Source organism: Solea solea, chromosome 5 (assembly GCF_958295425.1).
Source record: "Solea solea chromosome 5, fSolSol10.1, whole genome shotgun sequence".
In the NCBI taxonomy this organism is placed as follows: domain Eukaryota; kingdom Metazoa; phylum Chordata; class Actinopteri; order Pleuronectiformes; family Soleidae; genus Solea; species Solea solea.
In genome coordinates this window covers 4,757,457-4,782,655 of record NC_081138.1, presented here as the reverse complement: position 1 = coordinate 4,782,655, position 25,199 = coordinate 4,757,457, and the positions used below count along the sequence as shown (strand labels likewise).

General features: G+C 38.3%; 1 protein-coding gene across 2 annotated transcripts in view; it reads left to right on the top strand.

The window, feature by feature from the left end:
* nhsb (Nance-Horan syndrome b (congenital cataracts and dental anomalies)) overlaps positions 1-25,199 on the top strand; it is a 68,750-nt gene that overhangs the window by 36,862 nt on the left and 6,689 nt on the right. For both annotated transcript variants that reach the window (XM_058629851.1, XM_058629852.1), the window contains exons 2-10: positions 20,094-20,246; positions 20,350-20,486; positions 21,795-21,842; positions 22,082-22,126; positions 22,223-22,267; positions 22,433-22,495; positions 22,622-22,814; positions 23,921-24,052; positions 24,204-24,356. In XM_058629851.1, the coding sequence (XP_058485834.1) occupies positions 20,094-20,246; positions 20,350-20,486; positions 21,795-21,842; positions 22,082-22,126; positions 22,223-22,267; positions 22,433-22,495; positions 22,622-22,814; positions 23,921-24,052; positions 24,204-24,356 (969 nt within the window). The remainder of the gene's footprint in view (positions 1-20,093; positions 20,247-20,349; positions 20,487-21,794; positions 21,843-22,081; positions 22,127-22,222; positions 22,268-22,432; positions 22,496-22,621; positions 22,815-23,920; positions 24,053-24,203; positions 24,357-25,199) is intronic.

Sequence of the window (25,199 nt, the reverse complement as noted above, 5' to 3'; positions counted from 1 at the left end):
ATATCGGGACCTACTTTTTATTTAAAGATGATCTTTCTGGCGATTTTATACACGATATAACATTTCTGACTATTTTCCTACAATTTCTTTACTTTACATAAATTAAACTGGAACATATGGTTTTGAATAGGGGCCACGCGGCTGGTGGAGCGGTTAGCCCTCTTGCCTTTACAGCAAGAAGACCCGGGTACGAGCCCTGGTTGGAATAAGGGCCTTTCTCCTTTCTGGAGTTTGCACGTTCTCCCCGTGTGTGCGTGGGTTTTCTCCGGGTTCTTTCCACAATTTTAAATAAAAGGCTGGGGAAAAAAACTCCCTGTACCGTGTAAAAGTGGCACAACGGCCACTTCTCTGTTGACAGTTCCTATTAACTATTTCTTGTTTTTATGCCCCAGGGAGCAAACAAGCATCCGGAGCCTTGTATTTTGAGCACAACGGTGACGTGGACTTGTGCGTTGATGGTGGATGAGATATGAATGGGTCTGAAAGATGCACTGAATGGACGTGTGAGGTTAAGATTCTGTTCTCTCAGCTGAAATATGTTTTTGAACATTTGGGGGCGACGGTGGATCAGTGGGCAAGCGAGTGGGCTTTCAAACGGAAGGTTGTGCGTTAGATTCCCATATCCGCTACACTAGACACTTACCCCACGTTATGAATGATGTGTGCGTGAATGGCAAAAACTGTAGCGTAAAGCAACTTTAAGAGGTGACCATGACTAGAAAAGCGCTTTCCTGAATACAGACCATTTACCATAACGTGGTCAACCCTGTTCCGGAATCTTCTGCTGTGCGAGTGTTATTTATAATACCGCGACAATACGAGCGGAGAATCTATTACGGCTGTTGTATTTTGGCATCATCAGCTCCTGGGAGGAGATTTAAGGCAGAGCCGAGCCGCGGCTGCTGGAATATTTAGTTCAAAATATCCCGTCTTTTAGCAGACATGCAGAAAATAAATAAATAATGAAGCAACTTTGCATACACACATTCATTTTATAGGCGCGCACACAGACAGAGAGGGCTACAGGGTGTGCCCAGCATCAGCATCAGTACTCTCTGTGCCTGTTCTCTTACTCCCGGCGTCCTTATTGGTTCCCGTCCGATCCGACCGTCCAATCACATCAGGGAGAGTGAGTCTGTGCATAGACTTGCAAAATACTCTGCGGTTTAACAACACCCATACCACCACCACCACCATTATGTCTGTGTCTTTTAATTCTCCTAACTCTTATCCTCCATAAAAGTGATGAATGTTTTTTTTTTACTTCTCTCCTGCTTTTATAAATGATTTTTATTCCATTTCTTTTCTCTTTACCGGACAAGCTGATGAGTAGAGTACACCTTGTGCTACACGGGCTCATTATTCTATTTATTATGTGTCGGTGGAAATAAAACACACAGAACGCGCTGTTGTCCTGAGCTCGTCGTTTATTAGAGTAGCAGCTTATAAAGCTGTGGTGAATTATTAAGTAGGGTGAATTATGGGGCTGGAGTGAGAAAGTGAAGGGACAAAGAGAGAGAGAGGGAGAGAGGGAGAGAGAGAGAGAGAGGTCTGGACAAAAATAGGTCAACCTAGCAGTGGCAACCCAGGGAAGTAGAAATGATTTCACTAAGGAGTAGCTTTATGTGTGTGTGTGTGTGTGTGTGTGTGTGTGTGTGCCAGGGAAGGCTGCATATTTGTCAGTCGCTTACGGTTTAACGCTAACTCCACCTACAACAAAGCATTGTGAGGTGGAAAGGTTTCCTAAGCGCTCTTAGGCAAGGTAAACATGGTGTGCTATTCAAATATAAAGCAAATTAACCTGATGTAGAGGTTTGACAGAAATTGTCTCAATTTTGCAGTGAATATTATCCTTTTTCTTTAATTTTGAAGAACCAATACTTCCACTTTATACTTCTGCTCCTCGTCTACTTTTATTTATTTTTTTTTTAGCTTAAAATGTACTTTTTTGGACACAATTTCATACATTAGGGCTGTACAACGAACAATTTTCAAATCAAAATTACAATTTGAAACACATCTAATCTAATTTTATCGATTCCATCGCAATTTTTAATGAAAAATATTATTTTTTTCTCTTTAACTGCCACAGCAGATGCTCCTCTTGGGCTTCCGTAGTTAAGATAAGATTCGCTGGTGTCACGATACCTGTTTCCTGAACATGGAGAAGTTTGATCCACATATCTGTTTATGCCACGCAGGTTTTCTCAAGCATGAACTATACACAATCCAAATATGACTTCAATTTGACTGAATTTGCATTTATAAACAATAGGAGGATGAGGTCTATATATAATGCTGTGTTTTATGTTTTGAGGTTGGGTAGAAGCGGCAATGAAATGTCAACAGTTGTCCTTTTGTTCTTAAATTTCATAAATGCAACAAACTACTGTTTTTATATATAGTTTATCTGTATAAAAACCTTTATACAAGCTGCTGCTGGATCATCTCGCTCAGGAGTGACAGCTTTTGTTGACTGTTCTGGAGTTATACAGTAGCTCTCACCACTGGTGTCCTCCTGCTGCTGCTGCTGCAGGTGCTTCCCATAGTTTGACTTCTTCCATTTTACTGTGATATTGTTGTATTTCTTTTTTTAGTTAAGTTAAAAATAGTGCAGGTACCTACAGAAAGTTCCATTCTGCCTTCCTCTCTGCTCAAAAAGAAAGAAAGAAAACGGTTTGAGAGAATGTGAATTTGTGGAGGAATTTCTTTCCTGATGGTAAAACTTCTATTTATCCATTAAAATATAGAAAAACAACAGCACTAATATAACATTTCCTATACCCTTTAATTCCACATAAATCTGCATTTCTATTCAAGGTTTCATTTCAGTTGCCCTGTAATGACATCATCCGCTTTAACCCCGTATGAAACATCAGGGCGAGGAAGGAAATATTCAGTGCGAGTGTTTTTTTTTTTGTTTGTTTTCCTTTTTTATTATATCCACTAATGGATCATGTCTAACAAGCAACATACAGCAATTCCCATGATCCCACACTGCTTTCCATTATCTTACAACTAGGTCTATTTATTACTGTTCAATTGAGAGACCCCTAGTGGCAGACATTACATACTGTGCATTTAAAATTGAAAACCTAATGTGTTACACACATAAATGAATTCTAGTGCTGATTATGTTCACTTTGTAGCTTTTAATAAATTCCTTTAATATTATTGTTTTTTTGTGTCTGAGACTGTAGTGTAACTACATACATTTATGTTCATTAACACCATTTTAAATATAGTATATCATTAATATGCATTGCCTTAAAGATATAATTCACCATATTCTGTATTAAAATATCTAAAAATGACAAGACTTGTGTTATAGATCAGTCAAAATGTGTCCTACACTTTTTAAAACCAAAGAAATATCTCTGTCTGTCAAAGGTTACAGACGGTTTATTTGTTTTTAATGATTTTTGCTAATGAATATTGCCATAAATAATACACTTTTTAACACTTTGAATCCTCATCTGCTCTTTGTTGGTCCTGCAGATATTTCCCAATAAAAGCCTTAAGAAATGAATGGAAACAGCAAACAGAAGTTAGTTGTTTTACTTTGAAATTGATATAGGACGTGTATCGGGATTCGGAACTGGCCTGGTTTTCAGACAGTAATGCACAGAGAGAGAGAGTTGGTCAATTTTTAAAAAGCTGTGATGTGTGGTGAGTGCGGCTTTAAAAAAAAATTGGAATACAAAGAAACTTTAGGAAAAAGTCTACGAGGATCAGTCATCTCACCAGGATGTGAGCTGAAGCTCATGGTTCTAATAGTTTTGGATTTTTCATTAGTTTCAGTTTTTATTTAGATTTGACTTTTTTTTTTGTTAGTTTTAATTAGTTTTTAGAGTGTAGTTTTTATATTTTGTAAATGCTTAGTTTTAGTTTAGACTAAAGACACACATACACATACACATAACATAATATAATAATAAAAAAGCCTCATCTGCTAAAAAATGTAACACATGTTATGTTGAACTTGCATCGCCTTATGTTTTTCCACATTATGAACAAAAACAAATTGAAAACATTTTATTATGAATGAAAATGCAAGCTTTCAAAATACAAATAAATAAAAATACACCTCATATGAACTTAAAAGGACTATGTATGAAATATGAAAACTAAGCACATTTTCACTACAACTTTAGTTTGTGTAATTCCGTTTCAGTTAACTCCAATAACCTCGCTCCCAACATCATCAAACAAGGGCCTTTTCTCAATATGTTTTAAATGTTTATCGTATTTTTATTTAATTATTTTGATTAAAAAATTCAGTACCATGTGGAAAATAGATATATTACAGTATAAAAAAGTATAAAACAGTAGTAGTAGTAATACAACAAATATTGATGAGATGTACAACCAGTGCAACATTAATATCAATCCAAAATTCAAAGTTAAATATTAATAATATAACTTTCAGTCAGGTAAAAACTGTGAATTTGTAATTGCATTTTTTTCACAGTTTAAGTCAAAGAAATTGTGGGTGAGATGGTGCTGAAGAAATGTATACCCTCACTCACCAGTGTCTGTTTTATATAAAAAGAACCAGTGTCTTCTAAATCCAGTCAGACAGCTTAATTCATGTCTCTGATTTAGCGTCTATATTCAGTATATACACGGTATATATATATATATATATATCATGTGCAGGCGGCGATGGCTGCTCTTCACATGGTTAATGCTGCTTGTGTTCTATACTGCAGCACAGACAGAGGCAGTTCAGTGAGAGTTCAGGAGGAGGCAAGAGTGTGAGCTTTTCAGTGGAAACACTGGCTGCACAAAAACAGGATGCCAACATTTTAATCCATCACGCCTGTGAGCAACTGATACACCACTTGTTACTAAACAGGCTAAAGTGTTAGCCCACCTTGCGTTTGTATACTGTGTGCGTGTGATTTCTTTGAATGTGTGTGTGTGTAATACCCAATTTGAATTTTTATGGAGACCAAAACCAAAGGCATAACTTTCTGAAGCTCTGGTAAAATTAAAAATTTAAGATCTAACTGTGGTTAGGTTAAAGCTGCAGTGCAGAGCTGGCTGAGGGAGCGTTTGTGTGTATGCAGAGTCTGGGGATGGGCGGAGACAAGAAGCGTTTATCCGGCTTCTGAAACATATTTGGGTTTTCTGTCATAATCCAATCCATAATCCAAAATGAAGTATGAAATCGCCTCATTTTACTAGCACAATTATGCTGTTGCCTCCGTCTGTAATCACTTCCTGTATGTGTGTGTGTGTGTGTGTGTGTGTGTGTGGGTGTAAGCGGTGTAGTAGAAATTACTTAAAAACTTAAAACTTAAACTCCCGTATCAGGGTAAAATATTAAAATAAAAACGTTACGTACATTTTATGTAATTATAACATGAAAAGGGAAAACAACTGACTCTGTTACATGTGCAGCATTAAGCCTGTATAAGAATTGTGTGAACTCATTTGACAGTGGTTTAAATGTAACAGTCACATGCTCATTTGTAAGAGTTACGTACTACAGCTTTAAGGTTCGGGTCGGGCATTAACTGGTTTGGGTTAAGAATATAGGTTTTTATAATAGATGAAAGTGCAGAGTCCTGACAACAATAGCTGCTCACACAGCTGTGTGTGTGTGTGTGTGTGTGTGTGTGTGTGCGCTCATTCTATGAAAAACACACACTTCCCTATCTGTTTTCTGTGTCTGAGTGCATCCGTGAAGGGGTGAAGAGGTTTATGTGTCTCTGTGTGTCTGCAAAAGTGTGTGCATGCGTATGTGTGTGCGAGAGGGAGAGAGGGAGAGAGGGAGAAGCATGACCTACATTTGGCAAAGCTCATCGTATGAGCATGAAGCTGCCTAACATCACCCCAGAGCTCCTCAGCACAGAGCCACACGATTGGCTGCTCTTGGCTTCAGCCTGACAACAGCACTGGCATCACCCGGGGGGGGGGGGGGGGGGGGGGGGGGGGGAGTGAGAGAGACGAGGGTATGGGGATGATGTACATACAGTAAATCCAAAAAGAGGAGAAGATGCAAATAAAAATGATTGGATACAAAGAGAAAAGGAGAGTGTAAGTGTGAGGAAAACGCTCCAATTAGGGACAGTGATGCTTATGAAGTTGCTGTGCGTGAGTGTGAGAGTGTGTGTGTGTGTGTGTGCGTGTGTGCGTACGCTTGCATCCGTCAGCTCCTGAGGTGCAACGGCACCACTAAGTTGTGACACATGACCAAAGACATTAAGTCTTCACAAACACAAGGGGGGGAGGGATGAGGGAGAGAGAGAGACAGACAGAGAGCGAGAGAGAGAGAGAGAGCTACATCAACTTACAGCACGGTGAACTGTCAGAGCCTGAGCAGACACACGGTCGGCATCACCTGCACTGGCACGATGGAATCTCTGGTTTTGGGGTCCGCAGGGCCACACACATAGATAGAGACAAACAACCATTCACTCTCACACTCACTCCTATGGTCAATTTAGAGTGTCCAATTTACCTAATCCCCACATTGCATGTTTTTGGACTGTGGGAGGAAGCCGGAGAACCCGGAGAGAACCCACGCACACACGGGGAGAACATGCAAACTCCATGCAGAAAGGCATATATGATTTAAAGAAGATCTCTCAGTTTTCAGCTTTTTAAATGTGACTGTTGCGTATTGGCTCTTTTTTAACCAAGAAATCATTAAAACGGACAAAATAAAGACGTTTGAGAACATCATTGATTCAAGGTTTTGGAAACTCCTGTCAACATTTTCTGACATTTTGTAACTCTGACAAGCACTAATCGATTATGGAAATAATCCTAAATTGCAGTCCTACCATTAACGTGACCTAAACAATGTTGAGCTATAGGTTATATAAGCCGGGTTTAAACGCAAGCTAAAGCACTATCGTTCTTTTGTCATTTGTCATTTTTTCAGTGTTAGTTTTTGTTAATATCTTGAAAAAAACTAACAATTTAATGATATTTGCAGAAAATGCTACATACATATGTATATATATATACATACACATATAAGCTACTCTACCTTTGTACATTAGACATCAATAAATGTTACCTCGACATACAGTGCTTAACAAATTTATTAGACCACCTGTCATAAAAGTATTTTCAAAATCGTACTCGTTTAAAACTTGTTATTGTTATTTTTTTTTTGGCAAATAACAAACTGAAACAACTTAGGCTGTCATTATAGGCGTTAGCTGAACCCCAAATGCAGACACGAAAACAGTAAAAATCCAAAGAAACAACTAAATCAAACGAGGCAGGGGCAAAAAGGGCAGGTGATCCTGGAGAAAATGAAATGCAAAATAAGTTATAAAAGTTAAGTGTGTTAGCGGTAGCAAGACAAAACAGTCAAAACAGGAGTGAGTGAGTAGGTAAATTATGAGGAAAACCCACATAAAGGGGGTTTCTCTGGCCAGCCTGCAGGGACAAAGACAAGCGGACACACCCACAGTTAGAAATCGAGATATCTTTAGCTATCCAAGTAGTGTTGAGCTTAAGTTATTTGATTTTATTTTGTAGTTAATGCACATCTATTCAAAGTTGTAAAAAACCAAAGTCATTAAACTGGTGGTAATGCAGTTTATACTACTACAAGGTGGGAGGGGGCCCCCAAAATCAAATTCTGCTTAGGGCCCCGTAAAGGCTTAGGCCGGCCCTGCTTGTGGGAACCAACCAAATTTTTTCTCTTAATGTAAGTGTATGTAACATGTCCTCAAATGTGCATAAAACTAGAGCGCACACACACACACACTCCCGTGCCTCTGTCTCCCACTGTCTGCCTCTTCCTCTCCTCTCTTTGCCGGAGATCCCCGGGCACACGGCATTGTGGGAATCACTCCGACACGGCTCCCCGCTCTCTTCTCCTCGCAGCTTTAATCTTTAAGTTGTTTCCATAGAAACGGCCGACGTTCGCTCAGTTTGATAACTGTAAGGAGCGGCTTCTGAAGCCATACGTACACATGGAGGATGAAGAATGTCCTCGCCCAAACGTAAACCTCCCCCCCCTCCCTCCCTCCCCCGCAAAACTCACAACTGACATGTGAGGAACATCTTAGTCACTGCAGAGTCTCTGATGCTGCTGATGCTGATGCTGCTGATGATGCTGATGCTGATGCTGATGCTGGTCCATTGATTAGAAATAACGAAGAGTCAGGTATTGATGATGACAATGATGAATGACTTCATTCCTGAAATAAGAATGATTTACTTATATATTCATATATATGTATATATATATATATATATATATATATATATATATATATATATGTGTGTGTGTGTGTGTGTTTGATTACTCTCCCCCTGTAAACACACACACTCACCCATTCACACTATGACCACTAATAGGAGTCTTCCTCAACACATTCACAGCAGGAGATTCCCCCTCCCCGCCTCCCTCCTCCCCCCCTGCTCCCCTCCTCCTCCCCTCCCCTGGCATATGTGCCGGTTTCCATAGAGACACGCAGTTAAAAATAACATGGGCGATGGCTCGTCCTGTGCCATTCCGCCAACATGGCTGAACACACGTTTGACAACAAAGTCACAGGACGCCAGTTGAAGTAAAAGGAACCGATTTTGGGGTTGTTGGCTAAAATCCCCGCTGAGTAAGTTATGCAAGCGGACAGATATACAGTGACACTCATCACATCACGTACACTACAATTTAATCCCAAACCCATAGACCTTTTCCACACGTGTGTGTGTGTGTGTGTGTGTGTTTCTGCACAGCTATGCCAATTTGTCAGAAAAAGGAAAATAATGAAGTTTGAATAAAACACAACAGAAGCGTCTTTTCCTCTCCACCTTCCCGCTCACTGGTTACCGACTCTTTAGGAACACACTGCAGTATTGATGAGGACTGGAGATATAGAAGGGAAAAAAAATAGGTTGAGGGAGTAAAAGGAACAACAAGAGATGATAAAACATTGACGTGCTGAGCACCGCACGCGTCTGCTGACACAGAAACACACTGAGGAACTTTGACTTCCATTCATGTTTTTTTGTTTTTTTTTTAAATCTTTCCCAAACTCATTTCTCTCCTTTTCTCTATTGTTCGCGTTATAAAATCATGAGGTAAATCTGTGATTTGGATTTTTTTTTGGTGAAGTAACTTTAAAAAAGGCCACTCTTTATCGCTGTACAATTAAAAATAAGCAGGTTAGTGTTAAGACTGCTTAGAAAAAGAAATATTTGTTCTGTTCTAAGTAAAAAAAACACTGATCTAAACTTTTTTAATTGATAATTGAACATTTTCTATTTTCAATGATCAATTATAAAAAATCGTTGTTATTTGCTGCCCTAGCACCTTTTTTACTTCCTTGTAAAGTAATAAACGTTGTAAATCCTGTGGTGCCATACAAGTGTAGAATTGAAGAAAACACAGTCAGTGATTGCACGTCACTAAAGTGCAGCCCATGGCCAAGAGGAAGGGAATTGGGATTGTAACCAGAAGGGTTGCCGGTTCAAATTCTGATCCCCAGGTGCTGCCCACTGCTCCTGTGCCTGACTTGAAGTTTGAAGTTTATTTATTCCTAAAAAAAAAGAAAAAAGGAACAGTGTATATAAATATAGATTAAGATTAAAGATTATAGCCTTAGTCCCTGACAGGTTGATTGTCCCTGTAAATTAAATTAAATAAATCTGAGTATGACTTGTTTTAAATGCAGAGGTAAACTAGTTCTTCTAATTCTAGGTCTAATTCTAATGTGTGCGAGTTTGTGTCTCAGTGGAGGACGTCTGTCCAGCGACGTCCGTCTCCCAGGTATCACCAAAGAGACGATGTTGTTTTCACAGTGACCTTGTTTCACTAAGTCATGAACGACTGGGCGACGTGCGCACAACTGGATTCTGCTAATCTTCCACTCGTATAGAAACTGTATAATAAACATATGGCAGTGTTTGCAAATCCTTTCTGCCGCTCCCTGACACACACACACACACACACACGTTTGTGAGGTCCATAAAATGTCATAAAATATAGAAAAATATTGATCAGTGTTAGTTAAAACTTAATAAATGATGACGTTCTCAAATGTCTTGTTTTGTGATTCACTTTTAATGATTTCTTTGTTATCTGGAGCAAAGAAACGAAAATATTCGCATTTAAGGAGCTGAAACGATCAGAATTTTAATAATTTTAATAATGCAAAAAAAAAAACCTGATTATCAAAATAGTTGATGAACGATACGTTTAGTAAACGATTAATAATTGGAGATTATTCGAGTAATTGTTTCAGTTCTAATTCTAATCTTAAAATGTCCTCACTTTTTTTTGGTCCTCACAAAACTACACATACAAGAACACACACACACACATACAGGTTTGTACAGCTATTCTTCTTAGGACATTTCATTAAACAAAGCATTATCCCTAACCTTAACCATAACCGGTTAGTGCCTAACCTTAACCTGACCACAATTTAAATCCTAAGCGGTCCCTTAGAAAAGAGCTTCTGCCTCACTAGAACCAGGTTTTGGTCTCCATGAGGACCTCTCTCTCACACACACACACAGTCTCTGACTTTGTGTAACGCTCAGGCTGTGCCACTAAGGGGCAGCACATGAGCTCAGTCTGTGTGTGTGTGTGTGTGCAGTGCCAGGAAATAATCCCTTGAACATTTAACCTGCTGCTGTTTTATGTTGCTGATATTTTCTTTTCTCCGGCTCTCACTGTGACGCGGTGGGTTGCTATAAATAAAAGCCGCGGCTCTACACTGTGACTCACCTCGGCGACATGGACCCAGACCTTTATGCTGCAGAGACGTGTCCTCACTTGCTTTAACGTGAGCGGTGTGCGGGTCAGAGGAGCAGAACTGAGGCCTTTTGAGGTGGAGGCGGTGGAACAATAGCGCAGGTGTGCAGCCTGGAAAAAAATAGACATGGGTGATGAAAAGAAGGGGAATAGGGGCGGTGTGATTTATCGCAGGGTTTTCTTTAAACACTTACAAGCATGGGTCAATTGTGAAGATATACTTTTTCACATCTCTTCTCGCCGTCTGCATTATTAACATGTAATAACACTTATTACACGTCTCAACATGTGGTAACAACACGGAGCATCTTTAATGTTTGATTTTTTTTAAATAAATCAGTATTCATACAAAGAATAAGATATATGCACTTTATTGAGTGTACTGGATTATTCTACATTACAGTAAATCCAATTTTTTTTCTAAGCAATTTAATAACAGACCAAAACATTATAACTTTTTCTTACAAAACTTTGTTTTTCTTCCAATCTAAACTGTCCAGTCTTTTAGTAAACGTATTGGTTTCAAAGAAGGAACTGCAGTGCTGTCACTAAATACGCCAGACTCCCCTGTTAAATATTGAGATTTTAGACATTTACCCTGGTAATTGTTGGCGATTAACCAACGTTTTTAGGATTGTTAAGTCTTTTTAACGGATCTACAGTTCGGCATTGTTCGGCTTTGATTCTCGTGTCGGGCGTCACTTCCTGTGACGACACTCTGACCAATCAGTGGCCGGCAGTCTGGCGACGTCACGCATAGTATCGCCTCAGCTCGCTTGGAACCTCGACAGAGGTACCAGAAAAAGTACAGATACTATTGCTAGTGGAAACGCAACTTTGACTTATAATGTCAAAAAATTCTCTTAAACTATATTTTCCCTTTTTGCTTTGTTAGTGCATCTTTTCAATATTGAGAATTACTGCTTCTTCTTGGAGTCTTAACATATGCTAATAGTAATATTACATTATGTCACTTATTTGTCAGCTCGAGCAACGGAATCTCTTTCAGTTCTCTTCCAGTTCATATGGTTTTCAAAATAAAGGTTCGGAATTCTGTGTGAAATTGTTGTTTTTGTGAAGATAAGCAAATAATTAAAAAAAATAAAAATAATCTAAATCTGGTATATTGTAATAAGAATTAATCAGCAATACAGCACTTTTATAACATTCATGTTTTCTGTATTTCCATAGTTATTTACAGTACTAAAAAACAAAATGCATAGTCACACAATTCCAATTCCAATTGTTTGTGACCAGACAATTTTTATTATCTAATTTTATTGTCACTATTTTCTGTTGATTTCAATGTGGCTTCAACAGAAATGCATGTATTTCTGTTTTGGACAAAGTGTGTTAGCATTTGAAAAAAGACCTTTTTTGCAGTTGGAAAAAAAGAGTTCATGATTTTTGCTTTTTGTGTGAAAGAGTTTTGACAACGTGACTTCACTTTTCACTAATGTTTGTTAGCATTGATCAAAAGTTGACACTAAGGGCTAATATTTTGCCGCTCTGTGAATTAGCTACTATTTTTATCCTCTGTTTTGAATAGGCCAGATTATTTATAATGTCATAGGCTATTTTATGTATTATAGTCTTTTGTCTACTTTTAGTTTTCTTATTTATTCTTATGCATTATGTTATGTTCTTGTCCTTATTGGTGTGTGTTTACTTGCCCAGTGACGTAATTTAGCTATTAGGTAACTCTGAAACAAGTGTGAAATTGTACGTTGTCCCTGTTAAATAAACAATACACTAAACCAAAACTGTAATTATAGAAGAAAGGTGAAGGTATTGTGGTATTTTAAATAGATTTGTAATCCGCTCTATATCTGTCGAATGTTCACAATATGCCCCAAAAATCTTCAAATCAGTCCGTATCGATTATAACTACAATAAATATCAGATCATTTAAGATTGATCTTTGCTCCTGAGTGAAATTTGAACCAACAAGTCAACTTAATTGTCAGAAAACAGTGGAGGTAGACCGAGTAATTATTATTTAATTAACTGGTGTTAAGTGTCAGTAATCAATACTATCAGACCTGAGTGAGGGAGCATAGGTGTGTATGCAGCAGCAGCAGCAGCAGCAGCAGCGCAGGGGCAAAAAGTGTTCATTTTATATTTCTTGGGCTATAACCTACGTCCCGAGACAGTTCCATCACAAGTAAATGTAAAAGTCTAAATGAGCACGACCTCCATTTGTAAGCGAGCGACTTGAAAGATGGTAGTAATTAAGTGATAAGGTCGTTAGGGCCTTTTCCACGAGGTCCGGGGGTTACGGAGTCGCTCGTATATCGAAAAGTCTGTGATCCTGCCCTGATGTATCATAGATCACTCAATAGCACAACTGACAAACGACCCCGGGGACGAGGAGCTATTAAGGGCCTCCCTGCAGTGCTGTTGAGGAAATCTGTTGCAACAGACTCCTAAATGAGGCAAGCCACATGAAACATCCGCACATTTAATATTCACAACCTCCGCTGTTCATGTTGACCACTGCAGTGAAGCATGTGCAGACACGAGGTGTTTGTGTGTGTGTGTGTGTGTGAGGCTGAGAGCGACTCGAGCAAACGCTGCCAGCTCCCCCAGCTACACTGCAAAGTCAGTCAACTGCCAGAGCTCCAGATTACAGCAGATTACCAGGCAGGGTGCTCATCTCATTTTGTATGCGCGTGTGCTTGTATGTATATCTTTGTGAGGTCCAAATAAATGCACAAACCTATCTTTTGTGAGGACATTTTGACCACAACTTTTAAGACTGAGTTTTACAAGTTTGTGTGTGTGTGTTTTCTAAGTGTTATTCATGTTGTATGGTTAGGTTAAGGTTAGGGTTAGGGCAGTGACGTGCTTTGAGGTTCGTGACTGGGAAGGCACTCGTCGGATGTACAAATATATGAACCTAAAATAGAAGCTTATATTTCAATTTTGACCTTAATTGAAACATTAAGTTGTTTTAAAAGCTTTTAATTACGCTTATATGATAGCAAGAAAAACAAAAGAATATTTATTCCCCTGACCGCACATCACTGGGTTAGGGTTAGGCCAGTATTAGCTTAGTATGGTTAAGGTTAATAAGTCAATATAACGTCCTCTGAAGTCCCTATAATGTAAATTATTACATTTTGACTCAGTAGACAAAAACAAAGTTTCCTTTCGGTGAACAGTGACTAATATTGAGATGCTTTAAGGGTCCAGTGTGTAACGTTTATCAGGGTTTATTGGCATAAATGGAATATACTATCCACAAATGTGTTTGTAACAGTGTGTAATTACTTTAAAATAATAAAAGAATCTCTTGTTTTCATAGCCTGGAGGTCTTTGCACATCAGTGGTGACACAAAATAAAGTGCAATTCCAGATTAAAACAGACTTCTCTTGTATCTGGATGAAGTCAAATTTGACGACACATGTTCTTTTAAAAAGAATTTGAGTGTGTAATTTACTACAGATTAAAGACATGTAATTCCTGTAAAATTCATTGGATCGGCCTAAAACTCTTGTCAGATCGCAATTCTGGTCATGGCAAAGACCTCAAAAGTGACCTCAGGTGCACTTGAAAGAAAAAGATGATGATGATGATGACAAAAAAACAATAACCACGCAGATTATAACCAGTAACTAGTCGGTGTCCGGGCCATAAAAAGAAAAGAAACACCCGAGGACAGGGAGTTGTGCTTGTTTGGTTCAGGAGCTTAAAAACCTCTTAAATCTTAAATGTCATCCTTCAATTCTCATCCTTGCATTACAGTACAGTAGTACAAATTGTGATGCTTCATCTCGTTTTGAATCTACAGTGATATAAAAATAAACCAATCCAATAGAAACACAAACACACACAATGGCAGGTCTTTGCTTTGTGATGATGGAAGGACTGAGCACGTGGTACACATTCCCAGCATGTGGTGGATTAATATGTTAATACTTGATGGTGAAGAATCAGCCTGCCTTCACATAATACTGCATCATAAAGAGATTACAGTCAGCGACAGGCCACGCTCAGGCAGGACCCTACCATGTGCATGACGGGGGTGAAACAGAGCAGTGTGTGTGAGCTTTGGTGAGGAAAACGTAGCTCCTGGTGAATCCTAAGTGAGTCGTGGACAAAAAAGGAAGTGTTTGTTTCCAGGGAGCGCGTTGGGTCAACTGAAGGGAGGGAGAGCAGGTGGAAGTGGAGAAGGGAGGAGGAGGGAGGAGGAGGGAGAGTCTGTGTCTGCTGCAGATGATGCTCGCGTATGTGTCGGAATTGCAGCGGAGCGTTTGTACACAGGACTGCGGTAAAGACGGTGCTGTGGAGCAACGGAGACATAGACGACAGGGACCGCGCAGTAAATGTGAAGAAGATTTTTAAAAAAGAGGAAGTGAGAGGAGAACAGACCCTGACCATGGCTTTGGTTTGTCTTGGTTTTGGATGCGTCCCTGTGCGATCCAGAGGTAAAATATTTAACCACTATAACTATATGATTGTGTGCCTTCAATTCAATGTTGTTTACATCGTGTTATCATTATTTATATTGTTATTTATTGACAGAAATGTGGCTGTCGAGTGTCTTTGGGCTGAAAAATGAGATGGATACCATCAAAATAGTAACGACTGTGGTGGTCTCAAACCTGCGGCATGTGGCCCACATGCAGCCCTCCAATTGATTTTATGTGGCCCACCATTTCATATCAAGTTATAATTAGTTATTTCTGTAGGTTTTCATTATGTCATTCTAGACCAAAACAAGCACTTTTAAGTTCTGTAACTTATCATGAATATCATTAATGCGATATCATGATGGAATATAGTTATATAATAAATATCATTCTAAGTTCACCTTTATTAAACAGTGTTTTATTCTTAACGGCGTTACCGCAAACGGCGTCAATTTGTTTTATCGCAAGATTATCGTTCTTTTTGGCCTAGCAAACTTTGTGGGGTTTTTTTCACATGCTGTTGCAACAACTAGTAACGTTAGAAAAACTACAACACCACACCGGATCTAGCTAGACTGGAGACAAAACAACAGGCACGTTGCGTGCACACTTGTTTGGGCTAGTGAGCCGGATAAAGAGTAGCAGGCTAACATGTCTCCAAGCAGGCTCTCCGTATCCAACAGAGTCTGGATTGTTTCTCAACGCACTCCCCACATCCGAGTAATGATGTATGCACTGTTACCAACCAAGCTGGCAGACCCCCTAACCATAGGAAGGAGACCACCGAAGACCGCTAGCTCCTTTAGCTCGGATTAGCTCGGCTAAAAACATTTTCACAAGGCAAGCCGATCCACTTTTCTATGTTGATAAGAGCATTAAAATGAGAAAAAATAATGCAATGACATTTAGAATAGATAAAAATTTGCGATTAATCACGAGTTAACTATGACATTAATGCGATTAATCGCAATTTAATATTTTAAACGTTTGACAGCACTAATGAGTGTCCAATCAGACCAGGTTTTTCAGTTTCAGACAATCCTGTAGATCGGGGATGTTAAACTCATTTTAGTTCAGGGGTCACATACAACGCAATTTGATCCCAAGTGGGCCGGCCCGGTAAAATAATAGCATAATAACCTATAAACAACAAGCTCTCCAAATGTTTTTTAATGAGGCATCTACGATGAACAACCTGAAATTTCTTGAGAAAAATAATTGCAATTTCAACACAATGTTGTGCAAAAGTTTACCAGTTCCACGACTTACAGATCACAGTGGATCCACAAAGGCACAAAGCATTTAGCCACAGGTATCTGAAACTGAAATTAAACTTTAATCATAATTAATCCAGCGGGCCAGATTGGACCTTTGGGTGGGCCGGTTCTGGCCCGTGGGCCGTATGTTTGACACCCCGGCTGTAGATCGTTATAGGAAGAAGGAGCCGCATATTTAAATTACTTTTTTTCCCTAATCCAGTCCGGACCTTTGGAACTGGAATCATATCTTCATTTCACTGTTGATGAGATGATGGAGAACCTGCTGTAAGTTCACTGAGCGCACAGGTTCTCCTCTGCAGAACCGGGCATCTCTCTATAGTGTTTCTTACATAACAGCTGTATACTGGGGACAAGGTTCTGCAGCTACTGCCGTACGAGTTGTGCTGCCTGACCCAGATACCATCCCATAATACATTCCCCACTAATGACTTACATTCATCCACAGAGATAAAAAAAAACAAAAAAAAGAGTATTCCCACGGTGACATGAAGCATACTGTACGTGTTGGATGACTGAGCCTGTCTATGATTTTTTTTTCCGTTGCATTACAAAAGAGCGTGAGCTGTTTTTTGGCTTCCTGTTGATGCCTCTCATACCAAACTGTTATTTTAGATCATCATGGTGTTCCTTGTGGATCGTGTTATATAGTTATAAGAAGTTATTCTCCATCTACTTTGGAAGTGTTCTCCTTCTATAAAACCACGTTCTTCCCTTTTGCTGATGTTTGTAAGTTGTCATCACAGCCAGTGTTTTGGAGATGGCTGCATACCACTTTTTATCCATCACAACAGACCTTTCACAGGAGGCAGATTTATTCCCAATAAGATAATTTGCTGTCTCCTCTTCCTCCTCTTTCTCACATACACTGGTATAGCCAATTTAGATTAAGATGGAGCGGGTGATAAGGTGACTTATTATTCATTATTTCATTTTCTATGAACTCCGGTCAAGACGCTCATGCCAGTAAACGTCCTCAAGGTGCAGGACAGAGAGCTAAAAAAAGAGACGCATAGATATATAGTTTATGTTGATCTGCAGTTGTTTTGGTGAAACTGCTGCTGTTAATATTCTCTTACTTCACATGTAAATGTACATTCTCCTCAACTTTAAATATAGCTTTGCTTATCGCTGTTTGAGCTTCAGCGTGTAGAACAGAGGTCCTAAACTTGCGCCCGCTAATCAATTTCATGTAGCTTAATATCACCTTAATATACAGTTATTTCTGTCCTAACCCTCTTTGATTCATTTTGCATCATAAATAGGTTTTTTTATAGATATATTTCATATTAAAAGAAAGACTTTTATGTTGAAATTCTGTAAAAATTTCACCACAAATGTCATTATCTTTATATCATGACGGAATATTGTGATATAATTTTATGCTCATATCACCCACCCCTACTAAACAGTTGGTTTCTTCCCAGAGATCTGTCACCAAGATTCTCCAACATTGAAAACGTCATCTTTCAGCTTTAAGAGAAAAAAAACATAGTAAAAAAAAGCTGGAAAAAGGAATAAAAAAATAACATTGTAGTAAAAAGTTCCTCTAACTTTGTCTATAAAAGTTCTCCCAGGGTTTTTCTTCACTTCAAACTAATTTTTTTTTTTTGGTTGTATTTTATTATTATGTTCTTTTATCACCCTTTCATCTGAAGACAACAACCAAACTAAAATAAGAGAGCCTTATTTATTTATGGTGAATAATCCAGGCCCTCTGTGCTTCTTTAACCTTGTAGTTTGAAAAAATAAAAAATAAAGGCAGCTGAACATTGTTGATGTGAGCTCGCTGATTTAATTGCAGGCAAATACGAGCCTTGGTTTGCAATGAAAGGTTGCCTGGCTACTGATGTACAGTATTGCTTTCAAGGACACGGTTGCATTTTGAATTTTAAGTTAAAAGAGGAGAAACGCAGCATCCGTCACAAAGGCTGAGGAGGCGGCTAGATAACCTCTCTTTGATAACCAGCAACATTAAAGTTCGCGATTCTCAGTTATTCATCATTCATTCGCGGTGGATTTCTGTGTTTTCTCATACAAAGTAATTGTGCCAATTATAATTAGAAACAAACATGGAGGAGCAGTGGTCTGCTGCTGTGTGCGGCACAGTTATAAGGGGTGAAGTGGCTTTAACTGCCACCTGCTGGCAGCTCGTGGCATGTGTCTCATGTTTATGTATGAATTAATTTATTTATTGGTTTAAATTGCTGTAAATGTGTCAGAATTAGCTGAGCTTTTTGCCCTGTAGTCTTACAAATTGAAATTACAAAGCTACGAACACACAAAAATATGCATTACAATAATAATGTGGACAGAAATCAGTATTGATAGAAAAACATGATTCAGGACACCCCATATTACACAAAAAGGTACTAAAACATACAATTGAGAAACAGGATTTTTATATTCTTTTTTTATGTTAATGTTTCAACTTTGAATTTTGTCCATTTAAAATACAATTTTTCATTTTGTTTTATGTGTTTTTGTGTATAATTTAAATCCTGACCTGGCTCTAATTGAACAGGGACTAGTAGTTGTTCTTCGTGAAGAACCTCTTTGTCTTAATGTGACCATAACTTGTTGTATTTCCCTTCATAAACTATTGAATTACCCGTGTTTAAGGGATGTCCTTAATTATTGAATTTGCTGCCACACGCTCTGCTCGCTGCGGGTTTAAATAAACTGCAACACTCAGACATTCAGGGACAGATAGTGCTCCAATAACATTTTTCGGGTTCAAACCGAGGTCAACTCAGACTCACTTACTTATTTCTAGCCCCAGGTTTGTTAGTTGGTCTTATACGGATGTTTATTTTAAGGTTTAACTTGCTGTCATTGGCAGTTTCAATAATCATGCTGCATTCAAAGTCACTACAATCCCCGTTCTTTCCCTTCCTGATGCTCGGTTTAAACTTCAGCAGATCGTCTTAATCATGTCTGCATGACTAAATGCATAGATTTGCTGCCATGTGATTGGCTGATGAGATATCTGCATTACATTTGTAAATGTATGTTCTGATCTGTCTTTCATACACTGCAAAAAATGAAAACCTGTACTCGTGTAATTGACTTGACTTCAGTATATTTATGTAATCACACCATTTTGGTGGACTTATTTACTTATAGAGGCTGAAGATACTTAAGATAATTTGACTTTCAAGTTTCAAGTAGGAAAACTTAACAAGTGCCATAAATTAGCCTTTCTGGCTAAGTTAAGTTAGCACTATACACATGATAATTCTTTCCCTTTAAATAGATTATTTTATAACAAAAATCTCAAACCAAAGTTATCAATCCATGTCATAAAATGATCTAATATGTCTACATTAGAGCTGCAACTAACGATTATTTTCTCGTTGAATCGTTTGGTCCATAAAATATCAGAAAACCTTAAAAAATGTTGATAAGTGTTCGTCAAACCTGGAAATGATGATGTTCTCAAATGTCTTGTTGTCACAAACCAAAATGATTAATAGTCACATTTAAGAAAACAATTGGAAATGTTGTTTTAATCATGAAAAAAGCTTCAAACCGATTAACCGATTATCAAAATAGTTGTCGATTAATTTAGTAATCGATTAATAATCTGATCAAAACTCTCAACTCATCAACTTTGTATGATTCCTTAATTTAATACGTCGTATCTCTCTCCTCTCTCGTTGCAGCGGTGTCAAACCTGGATATCGAAAGCAAGCTGTCCATTCACTATCAGGCTTCATGGCACCAACAACACAACGTGTTTCATCCTTGCACTCGGCCGCCGTGTTTGGAGGAGCTGCACAGAAAAGCCCAGCTCAGTCTCAGAGCCCTGAACCGAGGTGAGAGCCGCCAATCCGCTCCGCGCAGTCCCACCATACTGTGTTAAAAAAAAAAAAAAAAAAGAATAAAGCATGACGTGTTTTTTTCGTGTGTGTTTTACAGACGAACAACAGCACCAGCGCTCCACAAGTCGGGAGAGAAACAGGGTGACCATCTCCATCTCAGTGGCGCCGCCCATGCCAACCTTCCCCTCACCTCACAGCATCCGCCGGCAACAGAGGAGTCGCCTGGCACGAGCGGTAAGGTCGACACGCTGCGCCAAAAGGAAATGTAGCCACCGATAAATCCCATGTGTCACACTGGACACTGTTCTCTTTAAGTGCCAGGAACTAAGAGGAGTAGTTTGTTTTAAGTGTATCTCACACTTGAAGTCCGGGCTTACATGACTTTCACGACAAGACTGTCAGAATCAGAGTCAGAGGAACTTTATTTATCCCGCGGGAAATTGTTTTTGTTCCAAATTCCATCAAATCAAAGAAAAATATGAACATAAGTGAGAAAAACACACGAAATTGGACTTTTTCAGTTTTCAGGAGTGCTTTAGCCAATAACTAATACATTTACAATCCATTATATATATATATTTATATATATATATATATTTTTATATATATATATATACACACATATATGTATATGTATGTGTGTGTATATATATATACATATAGAAACATCATAAAAATTATAGTTTGTGAGGATTCGAGCATAGTTAAATTCATAATTAGATTAGATTAGATTAGAAATTCACATTATTACAGCAGCGAAAGACAGTAAAGATAAAGATAATAAATAATAAACGTGCATTACCAAAAGAAAGTACAATATATAAAGATATTAACACACTAAGGCTATATTAAAAAAAAAGTTCAATAATAAAACACACACTAAAATCGAAGGACAAATGTAAAAAAAGACAAGTTTTAAGGGGAAAAACGAGAATATCAATCAGTTTAAAGGCAAATATAAAACATTCCTTTTTCACTTGTAGCTGTGGTTTTATTCATTAATTTGTGTATTTATTGGAACCATCGTTTCACTTTTAGTCTGCCTATGACTGAACTGTTATATTTCATCGCTATTTTATCTAATGTTACATTATTGTTACCTTATTTATGTTTTTACCCCGTAAAGCACTTTTAGTTATGTTACTTCCTATGAAAAATGCTATATAAATACAATAATTATAAAAATATACCATGCAAAAGAGCAGTTACTAGATAATAAAAGACATAATGTAGGTGTATCCAAATTCACGGGGTAGAAATAAAAAAATAATACGTAATATTGCACATAATAATTCAAAGTAGTATTGCACATAATAATACATAATAATGAGTATAATATTGCACTTGCTGGAAAGAAATTATACTACATGTGATATTTATGTCTATGGTACTGAATACATGAATTTGGGACAGTGAGGAAAAATCTCAATCACCTTTTAAATATTCTAATATTTTGTATTTTCTGACAACATTTAGAAAACTATGTTTTGTTTTGTTTTACGATAAACTGACACAGTATCTCATTCTCATGTTGCCATGCAGCAAGAGAGAGCAGAGAGAGAGCGAGAGTTAGACTATCAACCCAGGAAGGTAAAAGACAAATGTGTCTGTGTGTCTGTTCACATCTAAAATATACTGTATGTGTATCTGAATGTGTGTTACGTCCATCTGTGTGATTAGTACAATTACCATCTGTTTTCATTTATTGTGGTGTGGTTATATTGTGTCCATTTCACTTTGCATCAGTAAACATTTTTTTTGTATTTGTATAAGAAATGATGTCTTTATTTAATTTAACCTTGACTTCTGTGTTTCTGAATGGTCTGAAGGAGAGGACGGTGAGAGAAACAGAGATCCAGACCATGCAGAGAAAAGTAAGAACATCCATTGGTCTCATTTCATTAAAAAAAAGAAAATGTAAAATGTGTTTTTAAGTGCTCTGAACAATATGTGTTTCCCTGCTGTCAAAGGAGAGGCCGGGGAGAGAAGCAGATATGCAGACGATCCAAAGAAAGGTAAGAAATATTCTTATATAGTCCAAAAAAACAACAAATAAATACATTACAAAGCCCATTTAAGAGGCCATTTTAACCTTTATCCATCCTTTTTCTGTGGACATTGATTTTTTTGAATACTTGCTTCATGTCGTCTGTTTCTTTTGTTGTATTTTATGTTCATAGTTTGAGTGCTTTTACTCACTTCACCCCATTGAAAGTTGCATCTTCATCCCATGGAATAGAAAGGTATTGGGAATTTGTGTTGTCCTTTGTTTTTTTTGTTTTTTTGTCACGTTAGAGAGATGGTAAAATAGTGACCCTTTTAGTGAAGGACAGTGTCACCATGTGGTGTTGCTTTCGGTTTCCGTCCAGGCTACCTCAACCGGGGAAGACGAAGGTGGTGAGGTCACAGGAGGTCACAGAGCAAAGGCCTCCGCCCCCAATACTTCCTCAACCCTGGAGAAACAGACACACTCGTCCAAGGAAAACCTCCCGCCGTCAGATCCGAAGTTAACTGCCGATTCTCACTCCATCTCCTCCTGCATCATCCCCATCAATGTCACAGGTAAGACCCTTGTATTACCTTGTACCCCTTGGGGCACCCCAGGTACTACAGTTTGGGTATCACCGCTCTATTGTCACAACATCAATGATGTCTTCTTCTCATGAGTCCCAGAGGGCACGGATGCAGGCTGAGCTGCGTTCACAGCATCCTCTGCTTGATAACTTGTTTCCTTACTTTAAAATGTTTGATGACGTTCCCAGGATGGATATTTTGAACATGAACAGGTTTCAAATTTGATTAAAAAGGGGATTAATGTAACTGGGGTCAAGTTTTTAATGTTAATATTTTTGATAATGCAATGTTCCTTCAAGATCCTTGTGCCAGGACAGATTTAGGAAAGCTCTCATTATCTTGGAATCTTAACAACCGCCCATGATCGGCCTTCAAGCTCTTTTAAATGAGCCTGTTATTGTTTTGTATAACAGTGTTTTCCTTGTTTTGTACGATGGTGTTTTCATCTGTTTTGCCTCGAAGTCGCTCCGTGTCCTTGTTCATGCTCAGCGGAACTGAAAACAAGTTCACTCCGAGAGCACGGACCTCAACTGTATAGCTATTAACATCTTGTATAAGCGTGACAACATTCATCCTGAGATATACACACTGAACCATGTTAAATTTAAATTTAGAATCCTTAATCTGGATCAGATTTGGATGAAACCTAGTCTGATCCTGCATACACAAACCAAATTGTGTTCCAATGAGTTTTGATAGAGATCGGATTTTTTTTCCCAAGTTTATCTCTTTATCCCTGTCTAATTATAAGATAGACAGCGATTTCTTTGATATTTGGTATATAAATTTGATATTTGTTTGTGATGTCATCGGTGGGTAGATTATTTCATTAGAAACATACTTGGATGATCACCCATTTATCATAAAAATTCAGAATGATTAATCAAAGTTGCTAATAGAAGGGCAAACTTGCAGATATCCGTGGTGAAGGTAATTAGGTCTTAAAATAAAGGTTATGAAGTAGAAAAATATATACACAGAGCTTAAATAAATAAAGCTGTGCAGACATAGTATATGGGCATAAATCACACAACCAGAAATAAAGGTATGTGTTAAGTAGTCTTTGTCTTATGGTCATTGTGTTGTTATTGCAGGAGTTGGGTTTGACAGGGAAGCAAGTGCTCGTTGCTCACTCGTCCACTCCCAGTCGGTTCTTCAGAGGAGAAGGAAGCTGAGGAGGAGGAAGACCATCACAGGAATCCCCAAAAGAGTACATCACGACTTGGGTATGGGCAAATCCGCTGATTGATAGAAAGTGTGTTTTACTGTATGGGTCTTAATTCTGCATCATTTCCTTCATATTATCTTCATCCTCTAAAGAGAAGGTTTGCACATGATATCTCAGACACACAACATGCTTTGTCTCTTTGCATTTAGACTCAGATGAATCACCCGTAGCAAGAGAGCGCACAGTGATCGTCCATGCCAACCCGCACCAACTCTCTCTCTGTCAGGAAGATCTTTCAATCAGTGGTCGCCTCCATCACACTCGTGACTCTGGCTGCCAGACAGACGATTTCCTTATAGCATGTACGTTTGTGACAATGAACAAGTATATTTTGTTCTTTATTTGTAGTTTATTTTAGTCTAACGTACTTTTTTCTATAGGAAGAAAAAAAAACAGGATTTTTGCTCAATTCCCTTCTTTAAATTAAATGGCAAAATTGTTTGACCCCATTCAGACCTGGTGTTTACAGAAGTCTTGAGTGATCATGTGCAGATATGAACACTCCCAATCCGACCTGAATGCATCCTCAGATCTGATCACAAAACCACATTTTTTTTGCGTGAATGCATTCGATCCCCAGGACAGATGAGAGATTGCTACTGACATCCTCTGAATCACTGCAGAGTCACAGTATTTTTGCACTGATCAGCGGTCATACACCAATTTATTCGAAGCCACCTTAAACCTTTATTTCATGTTACAGCAGTGTGAGTAGAGCTTTGATTCACTTCTACCAACTTTACACACAAAAAAAAGAAATCTTGTCCTTGGGAACAAACGTGACAATAGTGTATTTTTAAATGCAGCCTGGAGCAAGCCAGATTCAATCTCATGTGGTCACATGAGGTGCATTCAGGACACGTTTTAAACGCTACGTTTGAACAGTTGTAGTGTCATCTACAGGTGATCAAATCTCTCGGGGCGGATGTTGAAACCAGGTCTGAACGGGACCTTTGACCAAGCAATTTATTGCTGAAGTGATTTGTAAAAAAATTTAAATTGCATCTACTCTTCAGATAGCAGCCATTGCTAAGTTAGAATAGGACATCTAATCATCTAAAAGCTATCAATCAAACTAGTGTACTTTCATCCTCAAACAAGCTCCATCAAACTGTAATTGAAATGATTTATTTATTGTAAATTGG